Source organism: Carica papaya, chromosome 2, assembly GCF_054855325.1.
Source record: "Carica papaya isolate Zhongbai chromosome 2, ASM5485532v1, whole genome shotgun sequence".
Lineage (NCBI taxonomy): Eukaryota > Viridiplantae > Streptophyta > Magnoliopsida > Brassicales > Caricaceae > Carica > Carica papaya.
Genome location: NC_142310.1, coordinates 28013868 through 28032299, shown reverse-complemented (window position 1 = coordinate 28032299; position 18432 = coordinate 28013868). Strand labels below are relative to the sequence as shown.

Sequence of the window (18432 nt, the reverse complement as noted above, 5' to 3'; positions counted from 1 at the left end):
CCCCTACAAAACGATCATTTTGACACTCAAATCAGTATAATTTTTCACATATTTCAAGTTGAAACTATATGTCTTTTGAATGTATAGGTATAAGATAGATATATGAGATAAATTAATATTAAACTATATTGTAGATTTACTCTAAATAATTGTAAAAGTTAACAAGAAAAAAAGAGATTGCAGAGGAGATTTTAAGGATTTCAGGGAGAGATGATAAATAAAATAATTTAAATTAGTAGTTGTGATATTGGTTTTCTGGTGGTTGATAAAAAGAAGTAGCAGAGGTGCAGCAATCAGCAGTACTGACATACACACACACACACATATATATGTATATATATGTATATGGGTCCCCTCAAATATATTGCTTCCATCACACTCATTAATCTCGACTTTACCTACGTAACCCCCTATTTCTACTACACCTTTTTTTTTTTTTTTTTCTTCATCTTCTTCTCTCTTCAAAAGTTGCCTGTACCAATTACATTGTTTTTTTCTTCTTCTTCTTCTTCTTCTTCTTCTTCTTATGTATTTTTTCTTTATCTTCAAATTTTCTTTTTGCCTAAATTTCAGAAAAATTCTGACAAAAAAAAAAAAAAAACTCCCAATGATAATTATGAGATTTTCAACAAATATAATTTAGCAGTCTCCATAAATTTATTCCAAACCCTGGTTATGGAGGTAAAGGGAACAATAGTTGACATTCTACACACATGTTCTTCATATATATAACATATATATATATATATGATTCTCTTGCATTATAGGAATATGATCTAATTAAAAGGTGAGAATTAGGTTCCTTATGCTTCTCCATAGTTGAGTCAGTACGAAATGATGGATAAAGTTCTACTTTTAATTAAAACTGCTTTAGAAACATTTATTCCTGGCCGGTTTTACTTTCTTTCTTTCTTCACTTATATTAAAATTAAGAATATATTTAATGGAATAAATCATTACTTTTATTTTTAAAAAATATTTTGAATTTGCCAGTATATTTCAAAGGCAAAGTGTGTATGTATATTTTTAAAAGATACATACATATATATATATATTTAAAAGATATGTATGTGTTTGTAAAAAATGTGAAGTTGCTAGCCAGTACAGGAGTATAGAGTGGAGAAGAAATCATTACTGTGTATATATATATATATATATATATATACACACATACACATGAGTCATGCATGACAGAAACCTGAAAGAGTACTGCATAATAACTGCAACTCTCAATAATGTCATGTTCATATTCGGGAGTGTCATATATGTATTCATCTCATACATGCACACAGCAGTAGCAGATCAGCAGAGTGTCATCGAGCATGATTTCAAACACTCCACCAAGTTAGACAAAACTCGGGAACATCTATCATATATATATACTATATACATGTATACGGACTCTAGTCAAGTTGTTTTTTACCCTTTTTATATATATATATATATAATATATGTATATATTAGAAAAATCTTCTTTGAACTGTACTACACATACAACCATCAATTAATGCCAGAATTTCAAATGCACAATGATATATAATTATGCTACTTTCTAAATAATACTAAAAAGACAAATGCAAGAAACCACTGAGAGCGATATACATAATCATATATATATATATATATAATGACCCTACATCCCCTCAATTATATATATAACCTTCAACATCAAATGAAAGAAACCTTTTCAGGCAACCACGACATGAATCCTTTAATTCTTTGCCAGCAAATTTTAGCTTCATAATTTTTATTTTCATGATTTATTATCACAATTTGACATCATCGTGATTAGTGCGTCTACTCTTTTTTTCATGATTTCCCATTTTCAAAATTAAAATATTATTATTTTTTCGACTGAAAAACTTTATGTTAAAGATTCAAGCCATGATGTTGGCTATGTATCTAAATTTACTATATCATCTTTTTTTTTTTCTCGATCTAGTGTTATTGGCGCGATGACCTTCGATATAATCATTTTACATTAAAACTTGTTTAATCTAATTATTCCGAACTTGGTATTAAAGTAATCGTTGTTGTTAGTAAATCATAGTTAGAGATTAATTATAATCTATTAATAGATAATAATTACTTGTTGTTAATTATTTTGTGATTAAGAGTTTAGCTATAATTAACGATAGTTACTCTAATACTTGATTTAATATAATTTTTTTGGATTTTTTATTTATAATGAAAGATATGTTTCTAGGGACATCATTTTGTTATATATATATATGGTCATAACTATAAATTAATTATAATTGCAGGGTGTTGAAAACCCATATATCAAACGGAACAAAATGGAATTTCTGGTTTATAATATATCATGACTGAGTGGCAAGGATTAGTCCAAGGATTAAAATAATATATCTTATTAGTATTTCAAGTGTAAAGTGCATGAAAAGAAATCAACTAATCATTATTATTTTCTGAAAAATCATTATCATATGTTTGCTTATATTTTTTTCCTGAATAAAATAAACAAACAAGTAATATATATATATATATATATATATATATATGTGTGTGTGTGTGTATACACATAAAATTTGATGATTCAATTTATGCCACTGATGTTAATGGTAGTAACTAAATAAATACTATAGAGAATTTGAAAAATTAAATACAAATTAGCCATACAGCATTCATATTTAAAGTCGTAGTCTCAATATTAACCAAATCCTTACTTATTTCGACTAATATCATAGTTTAAAAGATATTTGTATAGAAGTTGAAGAGAGTTAATTATATTGTATCATCTTAAAGTTACTATTTGAGTAGGGTTATTTACGATTTAAATATGTATTACTATTAATAATAATATTTAAATATATAATGGTTAAAATTCAAGTTTTATTGTTTACAACTAAAAAAATACATCAAATTAAAAATAACATTAAAATAATAAAATGTGATAGACTTGAACATGACTAAATTTATTTTATTTTTTAAAATAAGATTAGTTGGATTTGTTTTAAACTAAACACAACAAAGAAGCCGTCCATATCAATTTTAACTCTCATTTGGTGCGTACTGTAAAAACATGGCTGAAAAGGAATTGAGAAGCTAAAATACAGCATATTTATAAAGAAAAGAACCGATTCGCAGATTTGTTGGCCAATCAAGCCTTTTCGTCTCCACTTGAGTATCATCCTCATATTTTACCACCTACCACTCTTCTTGATACGATAAAAGCCGACTTCATCGATATTTTCAGGTTTAGAGTTTGTCAAATCTAGATATGTTTCGTTTTTATTTTATTCTCTTTGTATAAAAAAAACAAAAATTGAGTTAATTTAATCTGGGTATAAAAGTAAAAAATGCGTCTGAATTCGATATAATTATATAATATATTTTAAAATTTTTATATGATATATATAAATAATTTGAATTTGATAATGTAAAATATCACAAAAACTCAATCATATTGAGATAAATTAAAATTTAATAAATTCGGTCATGAATTCAAACTGGGTTTGAATATTATATATTTAAAACAAAATTAAATTCAAAATTTAAGAAATCCAAATACCAACATAAACCAATCTCTACATTAAATCACACATTGTAAATTTGTAACAAAGAGAATAAAATTGAAAGTAAGTAAAAGAATAAAAGAGAAGACAATTATTACTCCATAGGAAATGAAGATTGGCATGCAAAACAACATCATTGTACTTTTCCATCTTTCATTCCTTGAAAAACAGACCATCATAGATATACATATACATATATATGTATATATAAAGGGACAAAGAGAATGGATGAAGGCTTTGTTTGATTAAATTTGGTAATGCACTCAAACGAAAATATTGTTTTGTAACCCCCAAAACACTTGTTCTTCAAGGTAAAGTAGGACAAAAAGAAGGGGTATGTGGAAGCTCGCAAATTTTGAGAAAGAGAAAAGGGAAAAATAAGAAAGAAACAAAAAATAAAATAAAATAAAAGAAAGTGGGATGAGCAAATTGACGAGTCAAAGGAAAGATATAAAAGAAACATATACATTAAAAATGTTAATTACTATGATTGATTTGATTCAATTATATTTTTAATTATGCAAATTAGAATTAGATTAAGAAAATGAATGAAGCAATCTAGGGAGAATAGTTCATAAGATTTTCTCTTAAACTAAATTCTTATAGCCACATATATGAGTTCCTTTTGAACCCAAAAAACAAAAACAAAAAAGAAAGCCTAACAGGACGGGCAGTGAGAAGAAAAGCATAGCCATTTAGCTACTTCATTTATTAAAAGAAGAAGAAGAAGAAGAAAAGAAAGTTGAGAGGATGAACTCAACAACAAAGTTATTCTTTAGAGGAGTGGAGGAGGGTTCACAGTAAAAAGTAAGAAATTATGAGTAGTGAAGTACTTTAGAAGTTACTTAACCCTCCCCACCTCTTTCAAATTTATAACCCATTCTGCTTTCTTCTTTCTTCTTTCTTCTTTGTTGCAAGGACAAAGCCACATAGGTAGTTGTGCCTCTTAGAATGACCCACTGTAATTTTTTTATTACAGTCACAAAGTTTGTCTTCAACATGTACCAAAAGCCTTTAAATTTATTCTCTTCATCCATAATACATCTTATAATTACAGGAAGTGTTTGAGTGTTCATTTCATCTTGTAGTAGATTGGATTTGACCACATTGAAGGCTGATTAAGAACACAAATTTAGACTAAAAATATCAAATTGTTTTAATTTTGATACATACCAAAATGAATTTCAAATTGTTTCAAACTAAACTTCTTTTTTTTTTTCTTCTTCTTCTTAATTTGTTAAATAAAAAACTAAAAAATTATTATTATTTTCGTTTTTGCATTTTTAGAGTGGATCGAAATAAATTATTATTATTTTTTAATTTCTTAATACCTGAATTAAATAATATTTAATTCAATTTGATTAAGTTTGTTATAATTTTTCAAACTAGATTAGAATCTAAACACTTCTAAGAAGTGTTTGTCATACTTGACATTGTGCTTATACTTGCACAATGTTTCAACCTTTGCCTCATAATAGAAAGGTTTTAACTTCAGTTATGATATATTAATCTCATATTAAAAAATATATATAATTATTAAACTTCATATAAGAATTTAAATTACACTACTACTAATACTTTGAGTTTAAACTTTTAACAACCCACAATTTGAATCCGAAAAGTTATTGCTGTAATGGTGCTTGTGTCAAAGGTATTATAAATATTATTAGAGTATGTATCAATTTGATAACTCTGATTATTACGATCTTGAACCTTGTGTTTAAGTTTTTGAATTGTGTTTTGTGATTATAGGATAAAGTTATGGATAAATTTTAATAATTTATTATACTCTATAACTTTTTGCATTAGATTCTTAATTCTTAGGTTAATTATATTTATAATTTTTATTTATTAATATATTAATGATGATGACGGGAGTTGAAACACGCATGCTTGGATTAATGTAAGTCATAATAATCCATCATGGATACGTAAGTGTACATTATGAAGTCTACATACAAAAGTTTACAACGACCTTTTGAGCTTGAAATTTTTCTTCGCCAAGAAATAAGTTGAAATTAGCGACAGAAATCAAAACCGCCACCTGGAACTTTTGCTGTGCTTTATTCTGCCGCAATCAAGTGGTGATATTTTTTGCGACATGACATACTTTGGTGACACTAAAACTGCTGCAAGATATTGTACTTATTACTTATAGTGTTCATAACTAAACGAATATGCGTGCGTGTGTGTGAAATTGTAAAGGAAACGACAGCTTTGAAATAGTTTTAAAAGTAGAGAAAGGGTTGCATAATAAGACAATAGTTGAAACAAGTGGATTCGTCTTTATAAGTTTTGTCATTAACCATGAAAAAAAAAAAAAAAAAAGCAAGCTTAGAACAAGTAATCAAAACCTCATAATCTTCAAAAATTTTGTCATCTTCCACACCTTTTTTAAACACTCATATCCCTTTTTTGCTTCACATCCCACCCACACCATATCCTTCAAGATTTTCAATCTTAATTTTATATGAATATATACCTGTGTGTGTGTGTGTATATATTCTCTCTGCATGGATAATCTACCAAGCTGCCTCAAAATACATGCAAGAGAACGCACATGATACCCTCTCTCACTAAACTTGATTATTAATGTATGTATATGTAATCTGTGTCTTCATTTTAATTATTTTTTAATGATTAATTAATGAAATATCTTACTTTTCCTTGCATTATTCAAGACGTATATACAGATGAGGATAAAGTTTTTTGCACTTCTAAGTTAACTACTACGTACTTTCCATGGGCTGACCTCAATGCAATCTTTCTATGAGTGCGTGTCTGTGCATATACCAATATAAATATATGTATATTTATAATCAGCATTAGTAATTTATTTGAATTAATAATTAAGAAAGTAGGAAAAAACCAAATTGCTGCCCACGAGAAATAATAAAAGGTTGCAGAAGAATGCAACTTTGGAATATAACTCCAAAATGTTAAAGCTAGAGTACTAATTACGAAAAATTAAGTAGAATAATAATAATAATAATAATAATGAAGAATCTGGCATTGTGAGTAATCATGGAATTGCAAGCTTGGTGAAGCTACTACAGCTAGCTGACAGTCTCATTCAATTAATAATCATGGTCACTGAATTTCGAGCTTTAGGTGTAATCTTGGACCCGATGAATGAGATCCCACTGTCTCTATGATGAGGGAACTCGGAGGTGAATCTGTGCATTGATCAGCTTGCTAAATAGGCGCACCACATTACTCAGGGGCATTCTTGATTCCCCTCATATCCTACATTGAGTCTGGATATTTGTCTAAAACAAAATTTAACAAGTACCAATTATGTTTATAGAGCTGTTTTGGTCTTAAAGCATCTAATAATTTTCTTACAGTAGATAATGGTGTTTACATTGACGAAAATCTATGAATTATTTATTTTATTTAAAAATATTATAAATTTATTAAAAATTAATATAATTTTATCATTATAATTCTATCACCTTATTAAATTTTTTATCTCAGCCGACTAAACATTAGGTCAATCATCTTTGTTCTTTAACGTTTATAAATTTACGAATTTTAAGCAAGCTGATAAAAATTAATTAACATAATATGTGGCAACGCATGCGTAAGTAAGAAACCGGGTCTCATGTATATGTGTGTGTGTATGTAATGTATATATATATATGTATATTATATCCTATAAAATGTCTCCATATTTTGAGATTGTGGGTTTGACCTTATGACAGTACTTGTGGGGTTGATACGATCTGGCAAAGGTGGAAATCCAAGTCATCTTCAAGTGGGATTGTCCACCCCCTGTCTACAATATATATATATATATATATATATATATAATCATTATTATGACTCTACTACCTCTCATTTCTCCATATGCATCTTTCTACATTTTATGAATCCCTGCACTCAATTCATCAGATGCTATTCATCATTATTCTCTCCTTCATTATCATTATACTTCCATGTAAAATGCCGATCAAGCTAGCTGCCTATATTTTCACATTATTGTATACATACATATATATATGTATATATATATATAGAGAGAGAGAGAGAGAGAGTATACTTGCATATAAAATTTAAAGGTACTACATATATATATATATATGTATTATAATTATTATTGGTTTTCGATCATTTTGTGGAAATTAAAGTAGCCTCTACACTACTCAATTCCTATATAAATTTTCCTTTTGAACGTGCGTGATCTTTAATATCATGATAATGATACCACAACGACCCATAATTAAATATATATATATATATATTCAAACACACATATCCTCTATGATGTTTACTTAATAATATAAAATTTCGTTTGTGAATTTAATTTATGAAATTACAAATTTGTTACTATTAAATATATATACATTGTAATACTAATTTAAATAATAAAATAATAATATTTTAATTTATGTAATTCATTTGAAATATCTCTATAAATAAGGGATAATAACCCATTTGAAATTTAATTTTCATAAAAGTTATTCAAATTTACTTTTGATATAAAATATATTCAACTTCAAACAATCTCAAAATTACTTAATATTTTAATTATATTTTTCTTTTATAAATAGGATAAAATAATTGTCTAAAAGTTCATAACTAGAAATAAAATTTTGCACCTAAATTTACTTAATTTGCTTTAATAAGGATTTGATATAAACCAATTCATTAGCTATAAAAAAGTATATACCATTAAATATAAATATCAATATACGTATCATCCAAGATTTTTATGTGTCACCTGTCAATCTTTTGTTTGAATTAAAACTTTATTATATGTTAGGTTATTACCCTTTTTGCTAATTACTAATTAATCATACTCTCATGAGCTAATCAATCTTTTTTTAATTAACAATATCATTTTTATCTTATCCACCCAGTAAAATATTGCATATTTACACCAATCAATATACTTATCATCATAAAATCACCAATATTTTCATCTCACAACTACACGTGTAAATGTAAAAAACATTAATTAAATATTAATCATCATCACTAATCTATTTTTTTTTTTCTTTTTTTCTTCTTAGAATCATGATTCCTACCATGTCATCCTCGACGAGATTCAAAAGCTATATAATTATGTTTTATTAAAAAATATATTTATATCATTAAGTAGATTGTATATAATTATCCTAATTTTTATGGGTTGAAAAGCAAAGTAGGTATTGATTTCTAATTATTACTTTTTATTTATTCACTTTATTAATATTATTGTTATTATTTGATTTAATTAGAAAGACAAATAGCTATAAATCTCAAGGAAATATGTAACATGGGAGGTTTTAAGCTTCTATTTTATTTAAATAATTATGTTTGTTTTCGTTTTCATTTCTAAACGGGCTCAAGCCCAAATACCAAACACGTGTGGACCTTATGTCCATATGGGCTGGGCTTACTTTTATAATGATTTGATGGGCTCAAAGCCTATAGCCCATGTCCATATTCTATTTATTTAATACTAAAAGTTCATCGAAAACTCACTTATAACTCTTATTTTCTATATTATCGGTAATACTCTTGATTTATTAATGTAATTAAAATTAGTATATAAATATAGTTGTTGTAATTTTTTAATTCTTATTTAATGTAAAAATGAAGAAAATTAAATGAATGATAAAACTGAAAATAATTTTGAGAAAAATGAGTAAAAATTTGGGTTCTGTGGGTATTTTTGAAAGAAAATTCAGAAACTGGATATCAAAACGCAATTTAAAAAAATTGTACCACGTAAGACGCTCAGTCAGTAGCCCCGACAAACCAGAGCACGTCGGGTGGTAAGGGACGCTGACACAGCGCCACGCAGGAGGCCACACGGGCGATCCGCATGCCTACAATCAAATGGTCCAGATTTGTTCTTGCGCGCACGGACGGTCCGGATCCATTCCCTCTCCAGACACGATCGAACAGTCATATTTAAACGCAATTAATGGTCCAGATTCACTTCCTATTTAAAAATGATCGAACGACCCAAATCATATCGCGATGAACGGTCCAGATTCACTCCTTATTTAATCACGATCGGACGATTCATATCAAATGTGATTGACGACCCAGATTAAAAGAGGACAGATATAAATAATCATCTTCACACCAAACTCTAACTTCAGCTGCCAGAACCCCCCCCTCTCCAGCCGGAGAAGAAGACCCAATCACTAGAAAGAAAGCTGATCGTCGCCGCTGCCGCGCCGGAGCCACTTCCAACCGTCAAAAGAGGTAAAAACAATTTTTTTTGCTCAAATTCGATTTTAAACACCCCCATGTCCAAATTGGAATAAAAAGATTGGCATATTGGCCGAAAATCGTGGGCAAATTCCGTCGGCGTTGTTGCAGAAAAATACAAAAATCGCCTCCGATAAGGCCCTTTCTGATTCCCATTCTGCGTAATTCTTCCGCCATTGTAATCACCGTTTTCTTCTCTACAGGTTGACCAAAGCAAAACACTAAACCGCGAAGGTGAGCCGGCAGAGCCACCGTACTGGAGAACCCTGCCCCGGTAAGTTTCGTTTTTTTGACTTTTTTCCGACCAACCGAGACCCTTAACGTGATTTCTCGCAGAGATTGGTACAAAATCAACCAAAAACAACCGACCCGAGGCAAACTGCCGCCGCGGACGGAGGTGTCGTCGCCGGAGCACGGCGAGCCGCCATGCCGGAATTCTGAAATTGGCAAAAAAAAATTTTCTAATACTGATTTTAGATTTTTTGAAATATTTTTAAGTACTTGAAGTGCGTTTTAACCCCTAAAGAAAAATTCAGAGAACCCGGGGACTTCCAGTAAGCGCAATCAAAAGTTTAGTATTTAGGACATCAATTTGAGTAAGAATCTCTCACTTTATTCTCTATTATGGAATTGAAGTCTAATTAATAATAATACAATATTTTGTGTAATTTAAAAAATATTCATAATTAATTATAGGTTATTAATGGAGTCAGAACTGGAAGTTATTCATTATTGATCATATTGATTGATTTTACAATTTGAATACATAATAATACCTGATTGATTGATCTTATAGTTTGAATGCATGTATTACTTACTTTATGCGATTACAGTTGAATTGAAAAACTAAAAATTAAAAGAAATCGAAAAATTATTTGATTAAGTAAATAGATGAAACAACAGTCTTATTGGATATCTTGAGAAATGGTGGACAGACCGGGTACATAGGGAACCCTACCGTGAACGTTGCTCCATACTGAACGAGGTATCGAAATTTGGTAATTTGGCGCTCATACTGGACAGGGTATAGGGACGGGTCGTTTCACCCTCATATCAGACGGAGTATCGAGGTTTAGTAATTTGGCACTCATACTGGACGAGGTATGGAGACGGTCTGTTAATTAAAAATGTTAAAGGAAAGGATTCACCCGTTGTGGGGACATCTTTATGGACCTCCATGGATACCAGTAAGCTAAATAAAAGAGAAAATTATTGTTTCAACTGATTACATATGAAATTATAATATGTGCTATGTTATTGCTTCTCTATAGGTTGTTTTTTATAAATCTCGTTATGGTAAGTAGAAAGTAAATAATTTTATTTATGATTAACGATTTTGCTTAATTAAGAGTTCCATTAGTTATTTTTATGATTTCTACCAACCTTCATTTTTATGTCGGTGAGTAGCGTGATATTCTTACTGGGCTAGTGTAGCTCATTCTTTCATTAATCATTTCAAATCAAGATGACCAGAATTCAGAACCCGATTCACAAGAGAATTGCGAGTAGAACGTTTAGTTGTTTACTTTTAATTTATTTCCTTGGTTATTAGTTGTTCTCTTATAAATGTTATTCTCATAAGCTGTATTTGGTACTTTTAGTTATTGTGTAAGCAATGTAAACCCTAACTATTTAATTCGCTTCCGCATTAAATTTATAATTTATTTTCTTTGAATTTTTCGGAGTCATTGCATTATTAATATCACTATATTTTATATATTACATGAATGTATCTACGTAAATCTCTATTATATATATTTTTTACTGAATTCGTGGAACTCACATCTATTTTATCTGAGAAAATATGAGAAGTAAATCCAAGATTAAAGTAATTTGAAAATAAAATCGAAATCCATCATTTATTGGAAACAGATACTGCGAATATTATTTATAATTTAAATAACAAAATAAAATTAAAATATAAATAATAACTTATAGACATATTTATTATATAAAATTATTTATTTAATTTAAATTATGATAAATAGATATTATGAAATGCATATTAAAATATAACGAGACTAATATATTGAAATAAATTATAATAATTTAGCTTACCTATTTATTTTGATATGCTCAATCTTAAATTTTTTTTTTTAAATTATTACGTTAAAATTAAAGAGATGGGTCCTCTATCTTAAATAAACTCATGAACTATTAATATTTTTATTTTCGATAGATAAAAAATCGAATTATAAATAAAAAAATAATACAAAAATATGATAAGAAAATAAAAGAGATGGGAGTAATAAAAAATTATTCAACCTAAATTTGAGCAAATTGATATGAATTAATTCAATATGGTTGAATTCAATTAAATTAATTTCTTTTAATTAGATTTGTACATTATTCAACGTATAAAATATGATATTGAAAAATTAAAATATAAAATTTAAAATTTAAAAAATTAACATCAGTAATAATATCTTTTTTCAATCCTAAATCCAACCAAAGTATGGAGTTTGGCCCAAACCCGAATTTGTTTTCTTCACTGCACCGACAGGCGGCCATGACAACAGTAAGAAATAAGAAACCCTATTATTACGATCCAACGGCCTATATCGACCCTAAATGTTTTATCACAGCCGTCACATCCTTATCATAATGCTATAAAGCCTTCAGTCTGAGCTAGGGTTTAATTTTCAGATCTTAAGCCACTGCCGCTTGCAGCCTCTTTTCATTTTCTCGTCACTGATTCAGAGTGAGGTATTATTGTTCAATTTTATTTGTCGCCTTGTCAAATCCATTTGTATAAGCATGTGAATAATTCCGTATTTGATGGTCTTTAATTAGGAAGTTCTTATTATTTATTTTCTATTATTTGCACCGCGATTCGGTTACATGTACTGGATATGGAAGTTCTGGATTATGGATGCATTACACTACAATGTTTGGAGCTTTTTCTGTTGAAAATTGCTTGGAAAATCCGCTTCCCTTTCATTTTCTCTATAAGATTTTTTTTTAGTGTTAATGAATCGAAAGGTTCTAATCGATTTGTAATATTAGCTAACAAGATTCAATATATGTTATTGTGGGCTTATTTGTTTGATAAAATCGTGTTATTTTAAAATTTTTTTCCTGTCAAATCCTTTATTTAAACTTAGTTAAGGCTAGGCGTATGTTAAATGAAAGTAGAATTCGTTCGGATCCTCCCACATGTTCAATCTTTTTTTAGCGGTTTCCCCAGAGATCTTTATCATAAATGCAACCTCCATTTTGCTCATTCATGGAGTTGTATCTAGTACCTCTAAGAAATATGATTATCTGTCGTTAGTCAGTAATGTGGGTTGGCTTGGTTTTACACATAGGGTTATTGTTAAGCTGAGCACTTCATTTTTTTTTTCTTTTATGTTTTAAGGAAAATATAAACGTTACTACTATTATTAGGATTACTTTTAATTTGATTGTGCGCTTACTGTTTGTTAACATGTTGATATTCCACATTACTTTGCAATGATAGAAATGGCTAACCCCAAAACAAACGGTGAGTAATCAAGGCTGGAGTCTCAAAGGGTTCTTTTGCCAAAACCCGACCATGGGTATTTGGCAAGAAATACTAAATGAACCCGAGAATTGGCATTATTCATGCCATAGGCCTCTGGTTGGGGTGCGTTTCCTGTCATCTGCTGGAAATGGTGGTAATATCATATGTCTGAACACAAGGGCACATGTTTTTCGAAAAGGAAAATGGCTTTGCTTTCTGTTCAATTTTCATTTGTAAATTCATCCATGGTTTTATTTCTTAGATAATTGTTTCAACACCATCTGATTAACATCTACTGCGATTAAGATTTTGAACATTTTGTATCAGGCTTTTTTGTTTTACAAAATAAATGAGAAGGTCTTGTGCATAATTGTTTCTATGTTTCTGATTTACATCCACTGTGACGAAGATTTTGAGCAACATTTTGTATTATGCTGATTGTTCTACAAAATAAATGAGAAGGTTTTATATAAAATTGTTTTCATGCTTCTGATTTGAATCTACTGAAAGTAAGATTTTGAACAACAAAACAGCTCGCGGGATTTTAAAATCCCTCTATCGCGGGATAAAATCCCCTGGCATGCCTCACGACTTGAACGCGAAGAAAATCCCCCGTCTGCGGTCACCAGCCTTGCAGACATACAGACTCAACAGGCATTTCCCGTGAAAGGCCTGTACCGCAAGCACACCATGCTGGCAAGCCAACAGGGCATGCTGGAGTTTTTCTCCCTGCCCATGTGATGGACCATGCCAGGAATGCGGGCAGGTTCTGCCCAAGCTTCACTGGCCAGCAGACTGCCCACTGCTGGCCGTCATCTCCCCCTTGGCTCCTTTCCGCCACATGGAGCACCGCAATCAAATCTGGTCAGCTAGGTCGGTCATTCACCCGATCGATGGCCGACCTTTTCTGCATGTGATCCAACGGATCACATTGCCTCTGTTTCACCTAGTTAAACCTCTTCCTCATTTCTTCATTTCTGTATTATGCTTTTTGTTCTACAAATAAATGAGAAGGTTTTATATATAATTGTTTTCATGCCTTCTCATTTAAATCTGCTGCCACTAAGATTTTGAAACACATTTTATATGATTTACATTTTGTATTATGCTTTTGTTTTACATAATAAATGAGATTGCTTCATATATAATTGTTTCTATGCCTTTTGATTTACATCTACTGCGACCAAGATTTTGATCAACATTTTGTATGATTTACATTTTGTATTGTACTTTTTGTTTTACAGAATAAATGAGAAGGTTTTTCTATAATTGTTTCTATGCCTTCTAATTGTTTATAAGCTTACATTTTTGTTTCTTTGGTGTTCAAAAGTAACTTAATTTTGCCTTCTGATTTACATCTGCAACTAACTTTTTGAACAACATTTTGTTTGATTTAATTTTGTATTATGCTTTTTTGCTTTGCCAGCTATATTGCCTGTAGAATGGGAAGTCTTGAAGTTATACAATTGAAGCTTACATTTTTGTTTCTTTGGTGTTCAAAAGTACTTTGCAGTTTAGATGCTTGAAATTGTTATGCCTTTTTGTTTCTTTGGTGTTCAAAAGTACTTTGCAGTTTAGATGCTTGAAATTGTTATGCCTTTTAAAAGAGTGGGTTTTGCAGAGTAGTATATTGAGGAAGAATGTCGCATCGCAAGTTTGAGCACCCAAGACATGGCTCTTTGGGGTTTCTCCCAAGGAAAAGGGCATCTCGCCATAGAGGAAAAGGTTTCTATTATGTCTTTGTCTTTTTTTTTTTGTATCAGTATGTGCTAATTGTTGAACTACATTGTAAAGAAGTTGAAGAATTCTTGGCCTATGTTTTCTTCTGTTTCTTGCTGTGTGCATTATTTCTATGTATTGAAAACTTATTTCTTGTGCAGTCTTGTTTTAATGTTTGTTTGACCTCTAAAATTAGCTCCCATGATATAGTTCGATTGTCACTTGTATCATTTTGATCTGTGGGTGAATTTTGATAAGATTACCTGCTGTTGCTTATAGAGGTTGTTTGGAGGTCTAGTTTGTGTATTTTGTAGTCAATGGTTGTATTGATTTTAGTTTCCAATATTTTTTTGTACGTAAGTTCTTGAAATATTATGTGTTGTTTTCTTCTATAAAAGTTACATTGCCTTGTATGATATGTGGTAAAGCAACAAACCCACTTCCTAGTGGAGTTAATTAGCATTAAAAACTAATGCAATGTGATGTTTTGAGGATCTTTATCTTGTCAAACATTTTGGTTTTTTGTTGGCTCCCTAAGTATTGCGGATATGGTTGGACTATTTATTGATTGGTATTTGTTGCAGAATGTGTTTTTGCTTCTAGTTTCGTGGAACTGATGTTTACTTCTAAATGTTGGTATGTTCAGTGAAGGCCTTCCCCAAGGATGATCCATCTAAACCTTGCAGATTAACTGCTTTTATGGGTTACAAAGCTGGGATGACTCATATTGTTAGAGAAGTTGAAAAACCTGGGTCAAGTGAGTTTCTTCTTTGTCTTTTTCTTTCAAATTTTTTATCAGCTCCTTAGATGTTAATGATGTTTTTAACTGTTTCAAAAATTACCAGAATTTTTCTGTGCAAACAATTGCAATAAGGTATTATATCTTTCTTTTCACATGGCTCATGCTCAAACCTTGGTATGAAATTTTGTTTCCAGAGCTCCACAAAAAAGAAACATGTGAAGCAGTTACTGTTATAGAAACACCTCCATTGGTGGTGGTCGGGGTTGTTGGTTATGTCAAGACACCTCGTGGTCTTCGTTCGCTATGCACTGTCTGGGCTCAGCATCTGAGTGAAGATGTGAAGAGGAGGTTCTACAAGAACTGGTGCAAGTCCAAGAAGAAGGCTTTCACCAAACATTCAAAGAAATATGAGACTGAGGATGGTAAAATGGATATTCAGGCACAGTTGGAGAAAATGAAGAAATACTGTACCGTGATTCGTGTTTTGGCACATACCCAGGCATAGTTCATCTCTTTTTCTTGGATGGGAGGGCTATGGGTTCTAAAGTTACAGTTCACCTATCTTTAGAAGCATTTTAATTTTTCACTAAACATAGCTATATGCTTTCTGGATGCAGATAAGGAAAATGAAGGGACTGAAGCAGAAGAAGGCCCATTTGATGGAGATTCAGGTCAATGGCGGTGATGTTGCCAAGAAGGTTGATTATGCGTACAGTTTCTTTGAGAAGCAGGTTCCTGTAGATGCTGTTTTCCAAAAAGATGAGATGATTGACATAATTGGAGTGACCAAAGGTAAGGGTTATGAGGGTGTGGTCACTCGATGGGGTGTCACTCGTCTTCCTCGTAAGACCCATCGTGGCCTTCGAAAAGTTGCGTGTATTGGTGCCTGGCATCCAGCTAGGGTTTCCTTTACTGTTGCCAGAGCTGGGCAGAATGGTTACCATCACCGCACAGAATTGAACAAGAAAGTTTACAGGTTGGGGAAGGTTGGGCAAGAGACTCACTCGGCCATGACGGAATATGACAGGTTAGTTTCCCTAATGTCTCATTTTGGTTGGCAACTCCTGGTATATCAAGTGACTGTGTTTTCACGACAATATCATCATATAAGAACCTAAATTGTGAGGACAGTTGATGTTACAGCAAAAATTAACACTCTTCAATGGATTTTCTGTGTTTTTCAGGACTGAGAAGGATATCACGCCAATGGGAGGATTTCCCCATTATGGTGTGGTGAAGGAAGATTATATCCTGATCAAGGGCTGCTGCGTTGGCCCAAAGAAGCGCGTGGTAACCCTAAGGCAGTCGCTGTTGAATCAGACATCAAGGGTTGCTCTGGAGGAGATTAAGCTCAAGTTCATTGACACATCTTCCAAGTTTGGGCATGGTCGGTTCCAGACGACCCAGGAGAAGGCCAAGTTCTACGGGAGGCTTAAAGCTTGATTAATAATAATATGCAGATTTGCCTATTGATCTCACAGTTCCAGCATTGATAATTTTGTTTATAATGATGTTTGAACTTTTCGTTAAATTTGTATGGATTTTGCAAAAAGGATGACCTCTTAATTTCAATTCCGCGTCTATTTTTGAGAAAATATTGAAAAAAAAAATAGGTAGTATAATGAAATTCAGCCATGTGAAGTTGCATGCGCAGTTCACGTGGGTGGATCGTGATGGGGGGACCTTGCCGGGTTTGATAGTATCAATCAATCCCATTGTGTTTTTCAGTTTTTTTTTTTTTTCTTTTAATCTCATTTACAACTAATTCAAACAGGTTAATTATTTCAAGATTTATCAAAAAAGCGAGGGAGATTTGATTAAGTTCTCTTAGGTTTGCATGTGGGATTTTGATTTTTGAGGGGGGGGGAGAAAAAACTGGTTAGATCATGGAAAATCTGGGCGTGGCTTGTTTGTAAATGATATAACTGGATTCATGTCAAATCAAATGCATCCAAGAAAAACTAAGTTAAAAATAAAGGAGTATATAAGTCTGCTACATCTTAGAATTATACCCATAACAAATAATAAGTGATTGATGAGTGTATTTGAACTAACTGAATAAAATTTTTCTCCCTCGTTTATTTTTACATTATATATATATATGTGTGTGCTGAAAATGAATTTTTCTGGGAGGAATTTCTTGGGAAATTGATGGAAAAGAAAAAGGTTGCTTGAGGTGGAGACTTTTGTTTGTAAAAGAAGAGAAAAAGGAAAAGTGGAGAAATATATGCTTCAATGACCTCTTATATATATATATATATATATTCAAAATCTACTTTAGTGTGATTTCTTGTCATGGGGACCTCCTTTTCCTTTTAGGAAATGTCTTACATGGAAATGGAAAGCAATAATCTTTTCTTGAAGTGACCTTTATGCATGAATGAATTGGGGTTTTCTTTTAACATAATGTGTAGATAGATAGATAGATTCACATCTCATCTAATTTTGTTGAATATACTCTTATATACATATATATTCCAAAATTCAAATCAGAGAAGCTATTAATTCTTGTTATGGACTTTATATTTGTGACAAATAAAAAGTAATTAAGAACCATTTTTAATTTTTGCCCAAGAGAGCTCAAATATGAAGAGTGAAATACACTTTTGTCTTGCCCCTTCTTTAGGTAATTGGGAGAATTATTTCCATCACATATGGCTTTTAGTATTGATTCTTCTTTGCTTTTTTTAATTTTGTAGGGATATAGGTTTCTTGTTTTTGTCTCTGCAAAAAAAGAAAAAAAGAAA

General features: G+C 30.9%; 1 protein-coding gene across 1 annotated transcript; it reads left to right on the top strand.

Moving 5' to 3' along the window:
- Window positions 1–12289: 12289 nt before the first annotated feature.
- On the top strand, window positions 12290–17257 carry LOC110809940 (large ribosomal subunit protein uL3y). The gene is made up of 6 exons (XM_088213849.1): window positions 12290–12446; window positions 14846–14949; window positions 15590–15700; window positions 15880–16184; window positions 16303–16712; window positions 16870–17257. Exons 2-6 carry the CDS (start codon window positions 14865–14867, stop codon window positions 17126–17128), a joined length of 1170 nt encoding a protein of 389 aa, XP_088069975.1. The 5' UTR covers window positions 12290–12446; window positions 14846–14864; the 3' UTR covers window positions 17129–17257.
- Window positions 17258–18432: the final 1175 nt, after the last annotated feature.

What these genes read in the sequence shown, in the direction of transcription:
- LOC110809940 (XM_088213849.1), top strand. Translation starts at nt 14,865, where the DNA reads ATGTCGCATCGCAAGTTTGAGCACCCAAGACATGGCTCTTTGGGGTTT. An exon ending in ATCTCGCCATAGAGGAAAAG is followed by an intron (nt 14,950 to 15,589) that starts GTTTCTATTATG and finishes TGGTATGTTCAG; the next exon opens with TGAAGGCCTTCCCCAAGGAT. An exon ending in AGTTGAAAAACCTGGGTCAA is followed by an intron (nt 15,701 to 15,879) that starts GTGAGTTTCTTC and finishes TTTTGTTTCCAG; the next exon opens with AGCTCCACAAAAAAGAAACA.